The sequence below is a fragment of the Trematosphaeria pertusa genome (assembly GCF_010094035.1).
Source record: "Trematosphaeria pertusa strain CBS 122368 unplaced genomic scaffold BU26scaffold_2, whole genome shotgun sequence".
In the NCBI taxonomy this organism is placed as follows: domain Eukaryota; kingdom Fungi; phylum Ascomycota; class Dothideomycetes; order Pleosporales; family Trematosphaeriaceae; genus Trematosphaeria; species Trematosphaeria pertusa.
In genome coordinates, this window is record NW_022987213.1 from 1,109,662 (window position 1) to 1,131,537 (window position 21,876).

The 21,876-nt window shown below is 51.9% G+C and overlaps 8 protein-coding genes across 8 annotated transcripts; 3 read left to right on the forward strand and 5 right to left on the reverse strand.

Annotated features, from left to right (window-relative positions):
- Positions 1 to 2,460: 2,460 nt before the first annotated feature.
- Positions 2,461 to 5,284, reverse strand: BU26DRAFT_474579 (FAD-binding domain-containing protein; the record flags this gene model as incomplete). The annotated part of the gene is made up of 9 exons (XM_033825506.1): positions 4,772 to 5,284; positions 4,347 to 4,621; positions 4,187 to 4,260; positions 3,988 to 4,091; positions 3,734 to 3,873; positions 3,317 to 3,532; positions 2,982 to 3,197; positions 2,723 to 2,859; positions 2,461 to 2,600 (listed from the first exon to the last, which is right to left on the reverse strand). The coding sequence occupies exons 1-9, from the start codon at positions 4,907 to 4,909 to the stop codon at positions 2,461 to 2,463; spliced, it is 1,440 nt and encodes a 479-aa protein (XP_033689375.1). The 5' UTR covers positions 4,910 to 5,284.
- A 249-nt stretch (positions 5,285 to 5,533) lies between these two features.
- Positions 5,534 to 8,161, reverse strand: BU26DRAFT_514300 (37S ribosomal protein-like protein Rsm22). The gene has a single exon (XM_033827802.1). The coding sequence runs from the start codon at positions 8,131 to 8,133 to the stop codon at positions 5,782 to 5,784; it is 2,352 nt and encodes a 783-aa protein (XP_033689376.1). The 5' UTR covers positions 8,134 to 8,161; the 3' UTR covers positions 5,534 to 5,781.
- A 1,360-nt stretch (positions 8,162 to 9,521) lies between these two features.
- On the reverse strand, positions 9,522 to 10,769 carry BU26DRAFT_527514 (casein kinase-like protein I isoform delta; the record flags this gene model as incomplete). The annotated part of the gene is made up of 4 exons (XM_033830785.1): positions 9,522 to 10,018; positions 10,068 to 10,556; positions 10,606 to 10,678; positions 10,758 to 10,769. 4 exons carry the CDS (start codon positions 10,767 to 10,769, stop codon positions 9,522 to 9,524), a joined length of 1,071 nt encoding a protein of 356 aa, XP_033689377.1.
- Positions 10,770 to 12,411: 1,642 nt separating this feature from the next.
- Positions 12,412 to 13,630, forward strand: BU26DRAFT_514302 (uncharacterized protein). The gene is made up of 2 exons (XM_033827803.1): positions 12,412 to 13,201; positions 13,353 to 13,630. The coding sequence occupies exons 1-2, from the start codon at positions 12,757 to 12,759 to the stop codon at positions 13,394 to 13,396; spliced, it is 489 nt and encodes a 162-aa protein (XP_033689378.1). The 5' UTR covers positions 12,412 to 12,756; the 3' UTR covers positions 13,397 to 13,630.
- Positions 13,631 to 14,244: 614 nt separating this feature from the next.
- On the reverse strand, positions 14,245 to 14,718 carry BU26DRAFT_416805 (uncharacterized protein; the record flags this gene model as incomplete). Its single annotated transcript, XM_033823176.1, has 4 exons — positions 14,245 to 14,312; positions 14,403 to 14,453; positions 14,572 to 14,601; positions 14,679 to 14,718. 4 exons carry the CDS (start codon positions 14,716 to 14,718, stop codon positions 14,245 to 14,247), a joined length of 189 nt encoding a protein of 62 aa, XP_033689379.1.
- A 135-nt stretch (positions 14,719 to 14,853) lies between these two features.
- BU26DRAFT_514303 (uncharacterized protein) lies at positions 14,854 to 15,719 on the forward strand. The gene is made up of 2 exons (XM_033827804.1): positions 14,854 to 15,102; positions 15,195 to 15,719. The coding sequence occupies exons 1-2, from the start codon at positions 14,977 to 14,979 to the stop codon at positions 15,600 to 15,602; spliced, it is 534 nt and encodes a 177-aa protein (XP_033689380.1). The 5' UTR covers positions 14,854 to 14,976; the 3' UTR covers positions 15,603 to 15,719.
- Positions 15,720 to 18,250: 2,531 nt separating this feature from the next.
- Positions 18,251 to 19,623, forward strand: BU26DRAFT_527516 (2-nitropropane dioxygenase; the record flags this gene model as incomplete). The annotated part of the gene is made up of 6 exons (XM_033830786.1): positions 18,251 to 18,523; positions 18,580 to 18,713; positions 18,770 to 18,773; positions 18,827 to 19,140; positions 19,206 to 19,427; positions 19,488 to 19,623. The coding sequence occupies 6 exons, from the start codon at positions 18,251 to 18,253 to the stop codon at positions 19,621 to 19,623; spliced, it is 1,083 nt and encodes a 360-aa protein (XP_033689381.1).
- Positions 19,488 to 21,380, reverse strand: BU26DRAFT_582928 (uncharacterized protein; the record flags this gene model as incomplete). Its single annotated transcript, XM_033834547.1, has 4 exons — positions 19,488 to 20,067; positions 20,117 to 20,175; positions 20,228 to 20,898; positions 20,963 to 21,380. The coding sequence occupies 4 exons, from the start codon at positions 21,378 to 21,380 to the stop codon at positions 19,728 to 19,730; spliced, it is 1,488 nt and encodes a 495-aa protein (XP_033689382.1). The 3' UTR covers positions 19,488 to 19,727.
- Between the last annotated feature and the right edge of the window lie 496 nt (positions 21,381 to 21,876).

Genomic DNA, 21,876 nt, shown 5'->3' on the forward strand with positions numbered 1-21,876 from the left:
CTCTTATAGCTCTAATTCTTAGTATTAGCTATTAGTAAACGCTTCTTAATAAGGCTACTTAGTTTAGCTAGATATTATGCCGCCGTCTCTAGCTAAAGAGGTAATAATCTTTAAATAATATAAGAGCTAGGTTTGCGGTCTCTACTACTATAAGCGTTCTAGAACATCTAGCTAGATAGGTTAGCTATAGGTAGTACTATCTCTATAAGCTATAAGAATAAGAGGTGCTAGCAGAGTAGGTTAGGTTAAATTTAGCTATCTAAAGGTAAGAAGTTAAGAAAAAGCTCTAAGAGGCTCTATATATAGAGGTGCTAAGCGCTAAGGCGCTAGGTTAGGTTACGTAATAAGATTACGTAACCTAAGGTTATGTAACCTAAGGTAAATCTCTAAACTAGACTATTATAATTTCTTAATTATTTACTAGTAATAGTATGCGTTAGCCTTAAGCTTAATAAGACTTATCTAGGTTTTTAAAACTAGGTCTAGCCTAAATTAGATTTAAGAGTCTAGAGTATTAAAGAATATCTAGATATACTCTAGATTACTCTTATTAAAGGCTATAAAAGAGTTAATCTTCTTCTATTAAGTAGTTAGGTAGTAGAGAAGCTTTAATAGACTTCTTTTATCTTATTTAGCTCTTATAATTCTACTATAAGTATTCTACTTTCTTTTCTAGTTAGTCTCTAATATTTCTAGTATCTTTTGTTTTATAAAGGTCTAGGTAACATTAGTTTAGAGATAGACTCGCTAGACCTACTTCTAGTACGTAAGAGAAGTGTAATCTAGATATTATATAGCTTATTAAACCTAATCTTAGGCTATTAGAAATAGGTTAGAATTAAGAATAAATTTCTTATATTCTCTTTACTAATTATTATAATTCTCTCTTAATTTTCTCTTATATTTAGGTAGAGGCTCTAACTTTAGAAGTTACTATAATAGTAGAGAGTAGATAGAGTACGTTAGAGGTAGCGCTAGCGCTACTATAGAAGCTCTAGCTTATTCTTTATTTTAAGAGTATAAGGCAACTAATTAGAGTAGAAAGAAGCGTAAGTTATATTATTCTATCTAGGCCTCTAGCTACTAGATCTAATTTTAGAGAGTTTAGCAGCGTACTTAGTAGGTAAGCTCTACCTCTAGCTCTCTAATCTAGTTCTAGAAGGCCTTCTTTAAGAGCTTATTACTCTAGAGAGTTATAGCTAGACGTAGCTATACTTTATATTTAAATTTCTATATTAGGTTTTAACCTAGAGTATATAAGTCTAAGAGCTTACCTAGACTCTCTAGATCTTATAACGCTAATACTCTTATATTTACTATCTCTATCTAGGCTTTAGAAAGTAGAGAATTATATTATAAAAGAAGAATCTACGTATAATTCTTTAGACTAAGCTAGTAGTAATAGAGTAATAGTAGAATATATAGATAAAAGATAGTTAATTCTAGAGTATTTTATAATATAATTCTCTACTCTTTTTTCTAGATAGAGAATCGCGACTATATCTAAGAAGAGTAGGCGAGGTAAGCTAATACTACGCTAAGCTAATCTAGCCCTATTTAGGCTAAGCTAACGCGGCGCTAGGCTAATCTAGCCTAGTCTAGGCTCTATTAAAGTAGCCTAGGTACTACTCGTAATAGCTAGATTTATTAAAATTATACGTGTCTTTATTAGTAATATTATACTTAGCCTTTATATTACCTACTAGGTTAAACTACGTCTAAATAATTATAGAATCTTTTTACTTTACTCTCTAATAGTTATACCTATAATTAAGCTATATTTTAAGCTCTAGATAGCGCGTAATAAAGTAGTTTAGCTAGTTCTTACCTATAACCTTTCTCTTCTACTTAGTAAGTAGCTAATTAGCTATATTTTAAATAGTAGTAAGCTAGAGAGTAAATTCTCGCGCGTCTAGGTTAAGTATATAGTTAATTATTGCCTACTCTTTATTTATAGTAAGCTTTATTAAATTAGATATCTTTTCGCGTCTTTAAGTTATTCTATTATGTTAACGGTAAACTTTCTTCTACGGTATATTATAGAGAGCTATAGCGCGTTATAAGCTTAGCTCTAAGTTTTACTAAATAGTCTAAAGCGTAAGCTATATCTAGAATTTATCTAAAGTTAATTAGACGTTTATAGAGAGCTTTATAATTAAGATAATAGTATTTAGTAAGAGCTTAGTATTTTTAGAGCGTTTAGTAGTATAGAGCGTTTACTAGTAAAGTACGTTATCTAGATTTATCTTAAGAAGCTTAAAGTTAGAGTAATCTAAATAAGATAGCGGCTTTTTAGTAGAGGCTTGGCAATAGTATGCAGCTTGCTTGTATAAGTAGCTCGCTTGTAAAGTACGTTATTAGAAAATCTTCGTCTTAACGCAGTTATTAAATTTCTACACACCCAGCGACTACTTTTTCGCAAGCCGCATTTATACGTACGGTCCGTCTCTTCGGTTTCGTTCAGTTCACCACTACCAGCTGCCTCGGCACTAGCCTCGTCCCCCTATTAAACAGATTGTCCGGATCGTACTTGTGCTTCAGCTCCTCCAGCCTCTTCGCGTTGCTGCCGTAGATCTCGCTAGCGGGGACATCGGCGTCTGCTTATTCGTTAGCCGTACTTACGTGTGTCTAAGGCGAGGAGGCGGCAAGCTTGGAGAAGAAGGAACCAGTCGCTCCAACATATGTTGAAACATGGTTGGGGTAGGGGAAAGAAACTACTCACTGGCATAGTTGCCATACTGCCCAACCCCCTCGACAGCGCGGACCGCCTCATCCTGCGCCACGCCGGCCGTCTGACTCGCTTTCTTCAGCAGGCTGCGCGAGAAGGCGCGGATTTCGTCGTCGAGCTTGGCGTCGAACCTGCGATGGTGTCAGTATCAGCATCAGCATCAGCATCTGCCACATCTTCTTCCAACCATAGCGACCCAAAACCCCACCACCCATCCTTCTTAGCCAAGCTACAAGTCCGCAAGAAGACTCACCACTTGAAGCACGTAGCCACATTATAGTAGTTCCCACGGTTCGAAAACGCCATCTTCTCGTTCGGAACCCCGACGACCTTGGCATACGGAATCGTCTCGAACAGCAGCAAGCTCTCGCCCATGCGCTCGTGGGCGTTGACGAAGTCGAGGAAGTCGGCGTGCAGGGCTTGCACGAAGGCGGGGTTGAGGGGCAGCTTGAAGGCGCCGCCGCCGAACCTGGACAGCAGTCAGCGAAGCTGGAGTAGCGAAGTCCCAAGACCCGTCACCCTTGTTGATGTATAGTAGCGGGAGAGTGAGGACTGGGAAATGCTAAGTAACAGGGTTGCTTTACTTACATCTTGCGCCCGTCGAAGCCCGCAGCGGGATTGAGCAGCGAGTTCAGCTTCTCGTACGGAACCATGGCGATCATGTTCGCCACGGGCCCGGCGTCGACCAGCTCCTTGAAGAACGCGGCGCCTTCGTCCTCGGTGCCGTTGTGAAAGCACTGCGCCAGCACCACGGGTGCATTGTCCGGAGGCGGGCACGAGAAGCCCCACAACAGCGCCTGGTTACTAGGATGCGCGCGTGGAAGTCAGCGTACGGTACGTAGCTCTTATAGTGTAGGTAGAGGGGTGGCAGTTAAGTCTATGTCTTGACCAGCCAAGTTTGCTCGCTATCACTAGACGCCCCTTGAGAGGACATTTCAGATAACTGGTGCACACACTCGCGCCTTGGCGGAGGCGTGGGACTGCAGTACTGGGGCGTTGGCTTACCCGTCGTTCTTGTCGTGGAATTTGTTTGCGAATTCGACGATTTGGGGGAGTTTGTCGGGTAGGAAGATGAGCGTCCCGGCGTACACTGGGTTCGCTTGCGGGTAGCCGCGGAATGTGAAGGCGGTTACTACGCCGAAGTTCTGGGGAGGGGAATGGTTGTTAGTAGGTCGGCGGATGGGTGTGATGGGATGAAGAAGGGAGAAGAGTAGCTTTGGGAGGGAGAGAGAGTCGAGGGATGTTGGATGGCGACGTACCTGGCCAGCGCCGCGGACGGCCCAGAAGAGGTCAGCGTTTTCCGTCTCTGAGGCTGTCACTTGCTCGCCCGAGGCGAGGACCATGTCGACCGAGAGGAGATTGTCTGCCCACGAGCTCAGTCAGTCTCGTCCTCCGAATATCCTGGCTCCCCCTGACACCACTCCCGGATACCTTTCGAGGGACAACGCGAATACTTACCAATCGTCAACCCATACTTCCCCGTCAAATACCCATACCCGCCTCCGAGCGTCAGTCCACCTACGCCCGTATGACTGTACCCTTCCGTCAGCAAAATCCAACCCAAGCAAGCCACCCCACATCCCAATCCCCATCCCCATCGTAAAAAGAGTAAGCTTACTTCACAGTCCCCCCCACAGTAGCCAGCCCAAACTTCGCCGCCTCAACATCCACATCCTCCCAAATCGCGCCCCCCTCCGCGCGCACCGTCCTCTTCTCCGGATCCACACTAACCCTGCGCATCAAACTCAGATCAATAACAAGCCCGCCTTCGATCGACGCGCTGCCGGACGTCGAGTGTCCGCCGCCGCGGACGACGAAGGGGATCTTGTGCGCGCGGATGAAGGACAGGGTTGTGCTGACGTCGGCGGGGGAGGTCGCTTTGACGACGCAGGCCTGTGGTGTTTGCGGGGTTAGTAGGGGTGGGGTTTGTATAATGTCAGGGCGAGAGTGAGGGCGAGGGGGTTTGAGGGTGGGGAGGATTGTTTTGGGAGGCAGGGCGAAGATAGGAAGAGGGATGGGGAAGAAGGAGAAGAGGGCACGTACAGCTCTCTTCTCACAATGCTCACTCCACCGCTTAATACTCTGCTCGTACTTCTCGCCATCATCCGGCATAAGCACCTCCGCACCGCTGCCCTTCAACTGCTCCTTCAAAGTCGTGTAAACGTCCGGTGTGCTGCCCATCTTGGAAGCCTGTTCAAGCCGTCTCTCTGTCTGTCTCCAACGCGGGGATCCAACAGCTTTAAATCTTTAAACCCCAGCCCCAAGCGTTCTAGACCCGCAATTCCAAACCTCCGCTCGTGTGAGCTGAGAAAAAATGTGGCTCTGGCTCTCGTCTTTGTCCTCGCGCCCTTATCCCAAGCTAGCTCTTGTATGCGAGAAAGCGGTTCAGCTCAACCCCTCATTTGAAACTCTACCCCAGCTGTCTTACTCCCTGTTCTCTTCGCCCAGATCGTCTCCCAATATTACACAAAGGCCAAAGCAAAAATTCCAAAAGAAGATGATATCTAACTTGAGCACATATGCCGAAAAGCCAGAGGGGTTGCTGATGGGGGGTGGCCAGCGGTGCATCATCAGCAACGTGGGGCTGGCGGAATGCCTAAATACCACACCAAGCCAAACCAAACGTACCCACTTTGCCTAGCTAGTGTAAACCACAGAGCGCAATGATGCGGGTCAGCCCGGCACGCAAATCAGCACTAGCTAGCTGACCGCTGGGTCCAAGAGGGCGATTACTATTATGGGCTAGCTATAGGTGAGCGGTCATCATTTGCGCCTGGAATGTTTTGCGACGTTGGTTGGTAAGAGGTGCGAATCGCCTCGAGCGTAGAGTAGTGGTTCTACATAGAATATTGTACAAGTGTATGTACGTGTGCGGTTCGGAGCGAGAGCCGCGGTCGCGGAAGTAGTACCGTGTTCCTGGTCGAACGGGCGCGTTTATCCTGACGCCAGATCCAGAAGACTCCACCCAATGCCTACACACTACACAGTATATGCAACATATTTTGTACAATCCTCCCAGCCATCATCCAATCCCATGAAACCTTACACAGTCACTAATACACATCGTGCAAATCATACTCCCCCAGGTCCGCCTGCTTCTTCCTGCCCTTCCGTCCACCACTCCCTCTGATCTTCCTCTCCTGCGTATACTTCCCAGTTTTCTTAATCCTCGCGCCTTCATCTCCCCTCTCACTAATCCCCAGCTCAATAACCATCTGCTTGGGCGCCTTGATCCTCCTGCCCTTCTTGTCGAACTCGTCCCGCGGCCTGCCTAATCTGACGTTACGCGGAATGCGCGTCTTCGCCCCCAGCGCCCAGAGATCGCCCCAGCGCGCTTTGCGGGCGTCGCGGAAGGCTTGCTTGCTGAAGCTGCGGGGGACGGTCCAGCGCTCGAGTGTACCGCCCGGCGTGCATACGTCAAGGATGATGTGGCCGCGGCGTTTGAGGGCGGGAAGCACGAGGCGGGGGAGTGTTAGGGTGTTTACGTCGGCGGAAGTGCGTAGGTCGTTTTCAGCGTTCCATTCGTGGCCTTCGAAGGCACGAGTCGTCGATTCTTCGTTCTGGACAACACCTTTGCCGAGAGGATCGTGGAGAGGTAATCGCTGGTCGCGTCCACGTTGAACAGCGAGGTAGCTGAACTGTACATCCTCGTGGTTGCGGTCTTTGGCGTTAAGAATGCGCTGAAGGTACGGCGGCCGGATGTAGCGTTGACTGAAGAAGCAGAAGTCTTTCCGACCTGCGCTGATTCCGGGAGATTGATACATGGGGCATGTGCTGTGGTTCGTACAGGGCGCGATAATCATGCCCGTCTCTTTCTCAGTGAAGCGGGTGTCTTGCTCTGGTTTAGAGGTCTGCTCCTCAAGGGGCGTTTCCACTTGCGTGGAGCCCGGTGAAGCGATGTGCCTATTCAGCAGCAATTCGCGAGCTCCAGCGATGACTTCAAAACCTCGAGGCAGACCCTTTTCGACGAGAACCAGAACACCTCCTTTCGGATTAAGGAGCGACCAGTATTTCTGCACCTGCTCCTTTCGTAGGTATTCTTGCTTCAGCGGCCACAGGGTATGTGGCGCGATAATCAAATCGTATACCTTCCGCGGCTGCTGGGAATTCTCCTCTTCTTCTGACGCGGCCATTTCCGGCATTCGTGGTATGAACGTCGTGTTCTCCAGTAACCGGCTGGCACGGTGTCGTAAGGTATCCGAACCTGCCAGCACTGTGGCTTTCCCAAGCGGAGCGCTCCCTTGCGAGGTAGCTCCAGCCTCTTCGTGCATCCTTTCCCACTCTGCTTTGAGGATCTCATGCCATGCCAGCACACCAACACCACCTGACCCAGCATCGAGCACCATACCACCTTTCTTCTGCAGCAGATGCTCAACCCATGACGTGCCCAGTCGTCGTCGGACCTCCACCAATGCGCTCATAACGCTCGCATAAGTCCCTGGCTGGACCGAAGCCATATACGCATCCGCCTCGATATTGCCCATGTCTGTTTGCGACGCATCGAGAGGTATCGGCTTCTGCTCTTTGCCTAGGCGGGCCGGAGGTGTGCTGGCAGAGTGTGGCAGCCCATTTCCACCGAACAAGCGATTCACAGATTCGGCTAGGTGCTTATGGTTCGCTCGTGTCAAGAGGAGCGTGGTCGGGTCGACGAGAGTCTCTTTGGGGAGGAAGACGGTGGAAGGAGAGGGCTTGAAGCGGCCTGCGAGTGTCAATGGATGTGCACGCATGAAGTCATCCTCCTCTGCCTCTTGCTCATCCTCCCACTCTTCCTCCAGCCCCGCCCTACTCTTTTCGTAGATCTCTTCGTGATAGCTCTGCGCGTTCTGCTCTCTCAACTCCTCCCACTTCTTCTCCGTCATGGTCTCCTCCGCTTCGCCCTCTAGTTCTTCCTCGGGCTCGTCAATCATCTCCACCTCCTCCAGCTCGCCATCGTCCCCTTTCCTCAGCAGCACCGTGGAGCCATCCGGTTGCTCCTCCGCGACGATATCGGCCTCCTCCACACCCGCTTGCAGATCCTCTGCCTTATCCACAAACACTGGCGTCCCGTATAGCCGCTCATACACAACATATTCCTCCTCACTCAAGTGTCCTCGCGGCAGAGCATCGCCAAACGCCTGCCTCGCCCTCCGCACCGCCACCTCAATATTTAATCGATCGCCCGGCGTGGGTGGGTAGTCATCGAGGGGATTTGCGGATTCGGTTGCATGTTCTCGAGTCTGCTGTTTTCGGTTCCGTGTGCTAACAAACGTCCTTCGCTGCGCTACACGCTGTCGTAAGGCGTCTGTCCGGGGGAATCTGGTCGATCGAGAGAACTGGACCTTGGAATGCGCATTGCGCGCTTGAGACGTCAGAATGTTAAGCCGACATGATAGACAGACCGACTGCAGACTCCTCCCCGTGAGCATGGTCGGAATTGGTTGTCACGACTTGTAAAGTGTCAAGCTTGTGAGCGGCGAGAAAATTGGAAGTTGTTGAACTCTGGGGTTGACACACTAAGCCGCTTTCGGCAAGGAGCTCTCACGAATCACAGTGGTAGCATTAGTTAACCGTGGGCAGAGTGCAAGGTAGAGTTTGCACGCATTCAACCCAAGGTGCCTATGCTGAAGCTTCAGGTAACAGTCCTTATTCGATGAGCGACAGCCAACAACCGGGCACGCCGGGGTCTCAAACATAATTCTTCAATGGCTCAGCCTTATGTGACAGCTCAGATTGCCCTTCCGATAATCCCCTGTGAACCCCTCACCACATCTATCCGTACGCCGCGAAATTTAGTAGATCACCATGAAGCATGCCCGAAGAGAATTCTAAGGAGAGTCGTAATTTGAAGCAAGTAACTATCTGGGACCGTCTTCACCTACCCGCACTTCGGCGGCCATGGCAGCATTGCTAGATCTCACCTCCCCGGAAGCGGCCCTTTCAAGTCCTTCCATCAAGTTGGTATCGGATTAATCTAGCCGCCGTCCATAGCAATCTTTCCCTCCCCATTCGCCGAAGCCATCTACCATCCGGCCTCTCCACAAGATACAGAGCAATTTAGTTATGTTCGTCCCCTTCAGCTGTCTGAAACCTCCCCACAAGCTGGTAGACCATGCCAGGAAGCGGAGGGGGTAACGCACGAGGGGATAGGAAAGATGTAGGAAACCGCGGGAAATCACAGGGGGAGGGGGGATAATTAATGCGAGGGGGGGAGCAGTGAAATCAAACCAATTAACCATGATCATCCGGGAGGCGTTCCGTGCCGCTCGTTCCTGATGTATATTCAGGAAAGTGCTGGCGACCGAGTCTCCAAAGGTGGTAGACGATTGTCAAATGTCGGTCGTGAACTTGGTCCGAGGTTGAGATACCATTGGGACGAGCCCGTTAATACCGAGCCAAGCCGTCGAACACCCAAGGCCGTAGCAAACGCAAGACACCGAAGAGTCGTAGCCAGGGTCCTGTTGAAGGGAATCGACTAACAAAGCCCGTGTACTGATCGAGGGGAAAGAGGCTGCCGTCCAAGAAAGCTGCGGGACGGCGGTGCCGCGTTTCCCAAGGGTTGAGCGGAGTGGCGCCGATGTTGTGCGCACCACACCCACTAAAGAGATTGGAGATGACGAACCGAAAGCCGTATCAAGGTTCAGTAGCCACCAGTTGCATACTGATCACCACCGCGCTTGTTGGACGAACGAAGCTGCCTGAACAACAAAAACAGAGGTTAGTAAGGTCTGAATACGCAATCCCCCGCGCCGAGCGTTATGATCGAACACTAAACGCAGAGGAGAGGAGTCCCTTACTAGGATCAGATTTGTCGAACTCACATTCCGGTGCCCTCCTGACGCGCATTGACTGGGCCACGCTTGTTGGTGGAAGCAGCCGCAGTGCCAGCGTTGGCGGCGTTGGTCGTGGTGACGTGACGTCCGCGGCCGGTCTTGTCATCTTCCTCGCCCGGCGCGTTGCCAGCAGCCTGGGCAATGGCCTGGGCGTTCTTCTGGTACTTGTAGACCGTCCAGTCAAACACGTAGTCGTACTGGAAGCCTTCGCGGACGAAGAGGTCGCGGAAGATCTTGCGGAGGTAGGAATAGTCCGGCTTGTCGTCGAAGCGGAGGGATCGGGTGTAGTTCAGGTAGATGGCGAACTCGTTCGGGAAGCCACGGCAGAGAACCTCGGTGGGCGTCGTCATCTTTTTCTCCATGATGCGGTCGTACTTCTGCTTCTTGGTGGCCGCCTTGAGGCCCTGCCAGGGAAGGGAGCCACGGCAGAAGTAGAGCATGACATAGCCGAGAGACTCCATGTCATCACGGCGGGATTGTTCTGCTACGGTCAGCTAAACGGTACATAGAATAGGGAGGGAATGACTCACCAACTCCCAAGTGGGTGTTGATGGAGGCATAGCGGGCAGTGCCAGTGAGGTTCTTGTTCTCACGGTACGGGATGTGGAAGTGGGTCTTGGGGTCACGGTACTTCTTGGCCAACCCAAAGTCGATCACGTTGACCTGGTTTCCACGCTTGCCAATGCCCATGAGGAAGTTGTCCGGCTTGATATCACGGTGGATGAAAGACTTGGCGTGGATGTACTCGATCCGGGAGATGAGCTGGTCGGCGAGCAGGAGGACCGTCTTGAGCGAGAACTTCCGGTTGCAGAAGTTGAAGAGGTCTTCCAAGCTAGGGCCGAGCAGATCCAAGACCATGGCATTGTAGTCGCATTCGGTTCCAAACCAGCGGACGAATGGGATACCGACACCTCCGGCGAGGGACTTGTAGACGCGGGCTTCGTATTCGAGCTGCGGGTGCTTGGCCTTGACGCTCTCGAGCTTGATGGCAATCTCTTCGCCGGAGATGATGTTGGTGCCTGTGTCGGTCAGCCCTAGGTCAGGTTACGGTGTTGGCGGCGCGCTTACCAAGGTAGATGTCACCAAAGCTACCGCTGCCGATCTTGCGGCCAATCCTGTACTTGTTGCCGACGCGGAGATCCTGCTACAGTCAACAACTTCAGCCTTGCAGTGTAGGGGGGAATGCGGAGGACAGCGAGGGTCGGGTGGGGTCGACGTACCATTGTCGTCATGTTGGGAGCGAGTTCAACCTGAAGGAGGTTGGCCTGCGGGTGGGTGTGTTGTGGGTGATGGAGAGTCTATCGGGTGCAGGAATATCGGGTGGATGTGGTGAGGGTCGGTTCAGCCTGCTTCGGGAGTTCCGGTCAGTGTGAGGCTTTTGCCAACGAGGCGGTGTAAGCGGGCTAGTAGAGCCGGACACGGGGTAGAGTGGAGCCTTGAAGAGGAGGGAGCGTGCAAGAAGAGAATAGGTAGAAATATATACGCGTAGGGCGATAGGGCGCGGTTGTGAAGGGCTGGGAGGCCGGCAACCGGGGGACGACTTACAGGGCGTGAATGGCGGACGGGGCCCAACGGAGAGCGGAGGCCGTGATCTTCGTGCGGGTGGGCGGGCAGGGAAAGGTTTGCTGCAAGGGCAACTGGTGCAAAGAGGCGGCTGCACGCAACGAGCCAGCAAATAGCCCCAAGGAGAAAGCACTCGGACGAGAGTGTCGGCGGTGGAGAGAGAGGTGAAGGAGAGGAGCAGAGTGTGAGCGAGGGCTTCGTATCGAGGCCCCAAGCCTTGGAAGTGGCTACGGCCGATCACGTGGCGCGCTAGCGGCCCGGTGGGTCTCATAGACGCTCTTTCACCACTCGAGGAATCGGTTGCGCCGCGCCAATTTACCACATTGCTGGCCCGGCGGGTACACTATCTTCCTCTTTTGTTGGTCCTGCGCGCCCGTCAACCGGCAGTGTTGCTTGGTGCACCGTCAAAATGCCTCACGACGTTTCAGACGCGCGATCAAATGGCCAAATCATGCCGAGGGTCCTCCAGCTGAGCTCCCTTTCAGTCATCTGCACCGCGGCCCCTTTATGCGCCTCTCTTACCACCGCTAATGTCACGTTGTCCACGATAGTCTTATTTCCAGGAACCTTCGGATGCATTCTTCCACACGCACACGCGCCGGCGTCGAGGCTGCCGCTGCCGAGGGTGCTCTGCAGTTGTGGGCTAAAAGCACGCATTAGGCTCTTCATTCCCATCGTCTCGCTTGGTGCGTGGTGTCCAGTCAAGAAACAACAGTCGCAGATATTCCCAAATGAGACAGCGGCGGATCCGTGTTCCAGAAGTTCTCTAGTCTAGGATACCTCGTCGGCGCGGTACCCGTCCCTTGGGCTGTGCGGTTTGGGCTCGAAGGTCTGGCTTGGTCGGGCATTTTCTCGCGCCACGGGTCATCCCTAGGTAGCCGCAATTTGACAAGTGATGATCTCAGCGGCGTGCCCAACCACGCTGCAGCTTGAGAGCCCGCATGACATGCAGCGATGCGGGCGGAACTCGTTCGTCCAGCGGCCTGGATCGGAACCACTTCATCTGCGTCGGACAGCCAACACCGCACTGCATCCGGCGGCCCTAAGGACACAGAAGGTCCAAATAAGCTCTTGGCATGCAGCCTCGTCGGCTATACTCGCTGTTATAAAATATAATAAAAGATAACTAGAGCTCTATACAACTAAAATTATATCATCGCGTTCAATGGTATTCCGTTTTCTCAGTCGCACAGCTGTGCGGAGGACTTGGCGGTAGAGACGGCTTTACTTCGGGATGTGATTATGTCATCTTTAATTGCTCTATATCACTTAGGTGTGTCCGACGATCCTTTCAACTTATCCTTTTGCTTCCTATGCTACACTTTTTACGCTCTTGCGACTTCCTGCTATAGAGTCGCAATATTCCATAAAGGGAAGCGTATATGATCTCCCCTACCTCTCTCGTGGCGTCTCTAGCATAGTCTACGGAGTCTCCGAATTTGCCGTTATCAAAGCTCCTTGCGGTATCGATCAAAGCCGAAGAGAACTTGCCATCGAACGCACTATATTCGATCGTCTAGGCTCTCACCCTTATACCGTCAAGCTCCTTTATATACACAAAGGCATGATCGTCCTCGAACGCCTCCAGTATCCCCTCCGCAAGCTCTGGGATTTTCACGCCACTAGAGAGCTACCCCCAGCCAAAGACGTTCTACGATGGGCTACCCAGATTACGCAGGCTCCTCAGCATGTCCACTCGCGCGCTGTGTTCCAGGTCGATATTGGCACAATATGCTGCTGGACTGGGATGAGAATGTGAAGTTATCTGACTTCGCTGGGTCATCAATTGACGGTTCTACACCATCAGTAGTACCCAGCCCGCACTCGGAGCACCCAAACATGCCAGCCATACAGCCTTCAATACAGTCTGAGATGTTTGCGCTTGGCTCTTCACTATATGAGATAGAGACAACTCGGCAGCTATACCACGATAAAACAGACGAAGAGATTGAAGGGCTGTTTAGGGCAGATAAATTCCCAGATACAAGCGCGCTATTACTGGGAGAGGTCATTAGGAAATGTTGGATGGTGAAATATGAAGATGTTGGCGAGGCATTAAATGATATTTGGTGTCTTGAGGAGTATTCGAAGAGTAAATATGGTAAGAGCCCCGCTTGTTCTCGAGCAGTCGCAGTGTACGCTCTCCACACGGCGCGGTTCACGTAGCCGTCTGCCATATGGCAAACAGCTTTCTCTGCCGCATCCGTCTCATCGCTGCGCTGGCGTCAATACTCATTGCTAAGGCCGTATAGATTGCATGATGTTCTTCAATTGGCACATTCTCCAGATGGCGTGAGCATATCTATGCAAACGGTGGCCAGTCTTATACCGTGACATTGCATCGCCAACGAGCCACAGTCCTACACGTGTCTCGCATGTCTGACGACCTCGAATGAGGCGTCTATCAATCCCGTCCGCCATCATAGAACCCTCTGCATATCTCCGCCACCGCCAGTGGTAGCGCAAGCCAATGCCTTGCATGAGCCGTTCCGAAGTACGATGCCGTAATTTCTGTAACGGTGCGCGGATCTGACCACTGTGCCTAGTCCGGTCTGCACCGAGGATGACGCTAGTCCAGAATGGTGCACAAGGTTGAAGAGGCTACGCCACACGGATGTGAATTCGGGCGACGTGCGCATATGCGGCTTCCTAGGGCCCAAGAAGATGGTGGTAACTGCTGCAACAGTAGGCAACTCCAGCCGAGAGGTACCGAACAATACCTAGGGATGTTGACTCTCCTTGCTCTTATTCGGCGGAGTCGCGTATACCTCTTGTTAGCCGTTGCAGCGACCTTCAATGGCAGGTGGTACGAGTCCGAATACCGGCCTTCTAGAAGCCAGATTTCGAAAAGAGTAGTGATCCCTGGCTTATATGAACAGGACCCTGTCTCTGAGTATCAGTTTCGGACCCGTGATGGTGTGCACATTCATCAATGAGTTCGCGAGACATCAGAGATCCAGCGGCGAAGAGCACCATAGAATCCTGGGGACAATACGTTGGGAAGTCAAGCTGTGATTTTGTCGGATACTCTATACACTCCTCGTCGTAAGACCACCCTAATCCCCAAGCGCACAGCTATTGTACATTGCCTCCCGCTATGCCCGAGATCCCATCCGCTGGTGTTCTATCGTTCCCTAATCGCTCTTAATGGGCGCTGTCGGACGTCGGGTTCTTGTTGTAAGGGTTCCGCGGATCGCTCTTGTACTCGTCGGCTGAAGGGAGCGTATTAGCACACGATGTCTGGGAGACGCAGGAGTGCCTGGTGTAACTCGGCATCGGATGGAGAGTGGAGGACGACTAACATTGCATCATTGCCGTCGCGGCAGCGTTGACTCCGTAGAGGATAATGAGGCCTATAGCATCCTGTCAGTATAGTTGCCGGTCATCCCGTCCGAGTCCAATTGCATCGCCATTGCATCCCGAGCTCTTCTATCAATTTCCTAAAGGTCTACGCATGCGCCCGCAACGTACCGGAGATGTAGAAGGGAGCCATTGGCCGAGCTGTAGTTCAGAAGTCGTTAGCTGGCTTCCTTTTCCACTGGGCCTTCCACCGCCCACTCTGGGGCCAATTGACATACCGACGGGCGCACCGAATTTCTTGCCAAGGAGAGAAGCCATGATTATCTGTGGCGGAGGGTAGATGGACTATGTGGGCGGTGGATGTAAGGTTGATGGATGATTGAGTCGGACGAGCTTGTGTTCACCAGAACTTCCAAATGCCAAGACCGAAGGCCGAAGTATAACCGAGGATGAGGGACCGCGACCGCGACTGGAAAGTAAACACTCGCACCAACTGACGAAAGGTTCACGAACTCCACTAGAATCTCGGAACGCAGCCGAACGACGCCTACTTTTACCGGAAAGTTAGTATCCGACATGGCGCTGGAAGGATGTGTCGCCTCGCTGCGGGGCAGCATGCAATTGCTGGATTCGTCGATAAACATACTCGTTGAGGGTGTCAACGACTTCCCTAGATTAAGCAAAGTGCTTCAGACAACAAGGGTAAGGTTCTATTGCTGCAATGAGTGATATACCATCGAAGCTTCACTCTGGCATCTACCCTGTTTCTATACATTCCGGCTAACGTACCGCAGCACTTCGAGCTCATATCCGAACCCGACCTCCAAGCCGCACAATCTGCCCTCCTCTCTGAAATCCGTCCCGAAGTCGAGAACCTCCTTCAACGCGTAAACAACTACCTAGACAAGCTCGAGCGCCGCGAACAAGCTCTAATAGCGAAATGCGATCTCAACGATGGCCGGCTAGGACGCGATATCCCAGGTGAATCAGCATTCGCACCGAAGAGCAGGAGCACTCAAGGGAAAGCAGGAGCAGAAGGAGGCAAAACTATGAGCGCTCTGCAAGAGATGAAGTACAAGCAGCTGAAGGCGAAGAAACAGCGGTTGAGTTATGCGGTAGAGACATTAGAACTGCAGGCAAAGCAGAGGGAACGGCAGCTACGTATGAGTATGGCTGCACCACAATCATTCTACGACGAATAAACACAGATATACGATAGTTTTAGGGCGCATTTGGTTCTGGAAGAAGGTCTTCGGCTTCTGAGATACCCACGGAGAGAACATAAATCACGGTTTTCATCATTGCTTGCCCCTCCTGCCTTCATTCTTTTATTGTCCCTGCACGGCCGGGAAGGACTGGTGCACCACACACATCAGCCGCGCAGCCCGAGGCCCACCCGGCCTCTGCCGCCTTGTTTGGTCGCTACCCGGTTTTGCCAACTCAATGAACAGAGAGAAGATTATATGGGTGGGCCCTGCTTCTGTTAGCATTCGTACAATGCACAATGGATACTCAGGTCAGTCCGACACCTTGTCCGATGGTACAAACTTACAAACATCAACTAGAGACGTTATGGAGAGTCCACCGTCAATTCCCATGGTTCGTGAACACCGGCGAAAGCAGTTACACAGGGCGGAGGACACTCGAAATCAAGCGTGACAGCCAGCGCAAGAACCCATGGGATGCTGAATTCCTTCGGGCGTAGGCATCCGGACTTACGACCTAAGGATGTCGAGTACTTACAGATTATATTTTGTTCACATAAATTGGCGGCAGAGATCAAGACAGCCCATTCGAGACATGAGCAGTGGTCAACACAAGCTATTCTAGGCCAGTCCCGGACCTCTATGGGATCTGGAAGCTAGCGCTCTCAACGCTGATCGGCTGAAAGGGGTGCAACATCGCGCAGACGCCGTGTTCGCCGGAACAGTGAATAGAACCGAGCGACGCCTCTTCTAATTGGTAAGATCTCTCTATGGTCCTTTTGACGCTACGGAATCAACCCAGCTCACATGGAGGAAGTCCCCTGCGTTGTTATCGTAGCTAGGCAGCGACAACAGGACGGAACAGTGCCCACTGATGAGCGGGGCTGGCTGCTTCTGACCGCCAATCTAAACCTGCCAGAACAATACGTTGATCCACGGCTTCTTCCCCCCAATCTTGCTTCACATTCGACAGAAGCGAAGAAACATGGCCCCGAAGTCCCCGATACGAACTCGGCACGGTCTCTCAAAGTCTACACTAAAAGCATGTCAAGCCATAAATTGAAAGAAGTATGCTAACTCTCCTAGTATGTAACTCCCCAAGTCTGGGGTATTCAGACACGATTTTCGCCTGATTGGGTACCACTTACCTCAATGAGCTTTGCTAAATCCATATTCAAATCTCGGGTGGAGACTAGGCAACGATAGTAGAAGAGTACTCGAAGCGCACCTCCACACATGGCAGTGATCGACTGCCAGCGCTCTCCGGCTTTTCACGGCTTCAGCAGAGGAACGAGGAGTATCTGGCAGGGCGCTGGATAGATCATTACCGCAAGGACTGCTATGGGCTATATTTAACCGGGCCGGCCGCTGTCTGCATCATCCGATCTACTGAACAACAAAGGAACGAAGAAAAGGTGGGTAGCAGCACACACCGACATGTCTCGGGTTGGTTTCCCACCGCCCATCCGAAAGTCTCTCTACCATGGATACCAAACAGAGACACGCTGGAGCGCATACGCCAACTAGTATCCTAGGCGGACAAGCGGCGGCACCGCAGGAAGGTTCTCCGTCCTGGTCCTGGGCTTTACTACCATCAGTAGTACCTATCAAGTTCAGTACCCATATGACGTCTAGCAGCCGCGTACTCGTATATCATATAGAGCCCAGGGCGATGACAGGTAGGAGCTGTCAAACGCGGCTAGAGTCAGGTCGAGGCTACCGTGCGCCCTTTTCTTCAGCCCCATGCTAGGAGGCCGACTGGCCGGTCATATTGCAGGCTGGGGCAGTCCAGGCCACCCTAGTTCGCGGGGAAGCTTATGCTCTCAACAGTATGGAAGGGAAGATCATGTTTCTGAAGGACTCGCAATGGCCGGTTGTGATAAAGGCTGGCTATGAGGCACCGGAAGATTTGGAGCAATGTGTGTGATGATCTCTTGGATGGCTTTTACTCCGTGGGAAGGGCCAAAGGCGACCAGAGAGATGGATCTGTGACGGAGGCACGCCGTAAACAGCAGTATAAGAGCGTAGATATCTTGGTGGATTCCAGCCTCGGAGTTCAAATTGTACAAGGAGCCTGGGAACCCTAGTCTGGCCGTTGTCCAGCACAGAAAGAGATTGGAAGCGTTCATTGGGGGAGCGATCCGAGATCAGACGGGTGGGTCCGCGGGTATCGAAATATCATGCCATCAGCTACCACCGACTACGAGCGGCGATGTACTGAGGAGTGAATTCATAGCTTGAAGAAAGGAGGACACCCTGGACTTTTAGAATGACACGTCTGCTCCCAATTCACAGCTTGGCACACCCGAAAGCAGTAAACGCTAAGCCGTTAGCGCGAACGTTACCCCACCACCTTTCGCTACGAGGTCCGAAATCTTGCAGCAACATCACAGCTCGAGTCAGCGCCGTATGAGCTCTGCTTACTGCCGCGGCTTTTCCGTATGCTTACTGAGCCCTTGTTTCCGCTTCTTCTTTAACTTCGTCTCTCACCACGAGATTCTCCTCCAATTCCACTTCACTCTGTTCGCACTTCGTGATACTCTTTCCAAGAGCTCTACGAAACCGCAACCATCCATCCCAAGGCAATCCTCAAACATAAACTCATTGAAATCTCCTAGTTCCCCAATTTCCTTGCCATCTCCAAAATGTCACCGCCGCCCCTCACAACGCCCCTAACTGCCATCCTGGGCATCAAGCACCCCATTATGCTGGCAGGCATGGACATGGTCGCAGGGCCCCAACTCGCAGCCGCAGTATGCAACGCAGGCGGCTTTGGCACGCTAGGAGGCGCGCGGTATACACCGAATATGCTGAGAGAGATGATTGCGGAGCTAAAGGAGGAGCTGGACGATAAGAACGCGCCCTTTGGAGTCGACCTGTTGATCCCGCAGGTTGGTGGGAGTGCAAGAAAGACGAATGTGCGCATGATGCCGGCATCGAATGAGTGGAGAAGAGTGGCTGACGGAAGTGGTAGTATGACTATACGAAAGGGCAGTTGGGCGAGCTGCTCGACATCGTGATAGAGAGCGGAGCGAAACTGTTCGTTTCGGCGGTGGGCGTGCCTCCTGAATGGGCGGTTGAGAAACTGCATAATGCGGGCGTGTTGTAGTAAGTCGATTTTTCCATCCTTGAGCTTGCTAAGAAACGCTAATTTCTGGATATAGCATGGTATGTATCTCCTCGGACTAGGGCGTGGGTTCGTGCTGATGAAGGACCTGCAGAACATGGTCGGCCATCCAAAACATGTTCACAAAGCTTGTCAGGCGGGTGCAGACATAATCTGTGCTCAGGGTGGCGAAGCCGGCGGACACACCGGCGACATACCTACTCTGATTTTGACTCCAGCATGCGCAGACATATGCAAACAGTATAAGTCACCCCTCACTGGCCGATCTGTCACGCTCGTCACAGCAGGCGGTATCAACGACGGCCGGAGCGTAGCCGCAGCACTGATGATGGGGGCGAGCGGCGTGTGGGTTGGGACGAGGTTCATTGTAGCGAAGGAGTCGAAAGCGCCGGAACACTGGAAGAAGCAGTAAGTCGAAACGTGGCCTCCCCCGCGCAGGCTTTGGGGGATGCTGGGGCTAACGGGGAGGCTAGAGTGGTTGAAGCGGGATACGATTCCTGGATCAAGAGCACGATTTGGTCGGGGCGTCCACTCCGAGCACTGAGCAACCCTTATCTAGAAGATTGGGAGAACAACCGACAGGCCGAGATCAAGGAGCTCACGAGAAAAGGCGTTGTACCTCTTCCGTACGAGCTGGATAGATTGCATAAGGAGGGGAAGTTGACGGACGAGATTGAAGATGCGGCGGATGTGAGGTGAGCCGAATAGGGTACTTCCTTCGTGTGAATATATGCTAATGCGTGCTTTGATTGCAGGCCAATTGGCATAGTTGCAGGGGCAGTAAACAAGGCAGGTCAGCCCGCTAAGGAAATCGTCGAAGAGATGGTTCAGGAGACAGTTGTGGCACTGAAGGGAGCCGGAAGCCTTCTAAACGCTGGTGCAAAACTATAGACAGCAGTAATCAAGGTGAAGCTCCCCAGAATCCTGACCCATTTCCTCAAACGATGCAAACCTACGTCGCTCTACGTGAATCCAACCCCGTCTCCCCTATTCCATCAACACACCTCGCCCTCCGCAAATCTTCCCCGATCCCCCTCAATATCTCCCCTCATTTCAGGAAACTTCTCATAAAACCTTTCAGTCACAGTCCAATATCTCAGATCCCTATGATACCGCTCAAACAGCGGACTGGGATAGTACCCCTGCAGCATCTCGTCATAGAAGAAGGCGTCTTCGAAGCTGAAGGGCCAGTCAAATTTGAGATAGTGGGAGTACGAGTGGGAGAGGTCAGATGCTTTGAAGATCTCGGTATGGTGTTGGACAAGGCGGTCGCGGAGGGTGGGCCAGGCGAAGAAGTCGAGGGCTATGGGGTGTTTGGTGCGGGCTTGTGATGGGCTGGAAGAAGAATTAGTTGAAAGATGTTATTGAGGAAAGGTGCGCTTACCTAGGCCGAAGCCATTCAGGGACTTTTTCAAGCTCCTCCTTCGTGGCGTTGAGATAATACTGCCTCATTGTAAGCCTTCCCCTCTTATCACATCTACGCCCCACCGCTCACCTTTAAAAGCTTGAAACTCTTGTACGCCACAGCCAACCTCTCCATCTTCTCTAAATGCCTAAACAAAAACTCATCCACCTGCTTCAAAATCCGCAACGCCGGACTTCCCATCCACTGGTCAAAGCTGCTCCAGCCGTCTTTAATTCCCAGATACAGCAAGCCCGCTTCCACGCTATCTACGTTGAGCGCCGCGGTGCCGGGCCGGTAGCTGAACACCTTGCCGAACAGCTCGTTGCTCTTTTTCCAGATCGGACAGAGAGAACCAGGGATGCTGGACGTGGTGCTGCTTGATGTTGTGGAGGGTGAGGAAGGCGGATTGCCGATATGCAGGATGACTGGGGAAGGGCAGCGCCAGGAGGGACCGAAGATTTCGGACATGAAGGGCGCGAAGGCCGCAGTTGTGGGGGAGTCGGGGACGTCGAGCATGGAGGAGTCCTCTGACGCCTCGTGCAAAGGGTGGAGATCGAGATCGAGACTCAGGCTTCGGTTTGTGGTTGTAGTTAGTGGAGCGAAGTCCGGCAAGACGGTCATACCGTCCAAGTCTACGGGTCTTGATGCTGAGATTGGAGCGCAACTGAAGTGGAACTGGTTATTCGGAGTTTCGCTTTGCAGAGGAGGAGATGGGAGCGGAGGGGGTGGTTTGGCGTCCGACTGCGTGGGAGAATGCTGACCTACCGGCATGTGAGTCTCATCTCTTCAGGTTCAAATTCAAGCCGGATTCGAAAGCACGCATACCGACGCTTGCTGTAGGCGAATTCGCTCCCCCTGCTCCCGCTCCAGCTGTTCCAACACCATTCTGATTCGACACAGACGCAGTCCTGGGTAAAACTTCACCCCCTACCACGCTCTTTACGCAGTCGATCACATCCCGTAGCCTCTCGTTCTCCGCCCGTAGTCCCTCGATCTCGCTTAGCAAACCCGCTGTTGCTCCATTCCTGTCCTGGTTCCTCAAGATTTCAATTGTTCTCTCGAGCTCCGCGATATGCGTCTTTGTCTTTTCTCTCAAGGAACGCTGAGCTTCGCGATCAATAGCTCTCTTCCGCTCACGGCGTTCCGCTTCGCCCAAGCAAGACGCTCGCCGTTTCCGCTTCACGACGGGGGCGATGGGAGCCGAAGGCTGTGGGGCGGCGTCACTGGCGCGGCGGTTTACCATTTTAAGAGCTCATGGAATAGTGAACGAATAGGAAAAACACGTCCGTATCCGACTGAATCGATGCAAACCTGTCAATGAGAAACAAGGATCGAAGTAGTCGAGTCAATTCTATCAGTGACGTGGTATATAACTAATATCGCTCTCGAAGATACGCCTACCTCGGAATCTTCCCAGCAAACGCCGGCTCCGTCGCGACGCCATCGTCGCGGATATCCGTTCCAAAATGCGGGGGAAAAGGTGGGGTTTGGGGAAGATCGGCATTGGGGTTACAGGACCGCTAACTCTCTTTCGGTAGGGTGGGATACGAGCATTAACGGCTCTGGGTTTGGCTGTGGACCGTTGTCGGGTTCGTGGCTGATGGATTGACGGAAGTGGTCCCTGGGTTTTGGTTGGTGCCATGGTGGGCATTTGCTGCTTGGTATTGGATGGCGTTGTGCCGGCAAAATCTGGGAATTCTCGGTAACTCGAATAGACTAGTATAGGTCCCCTATACTTT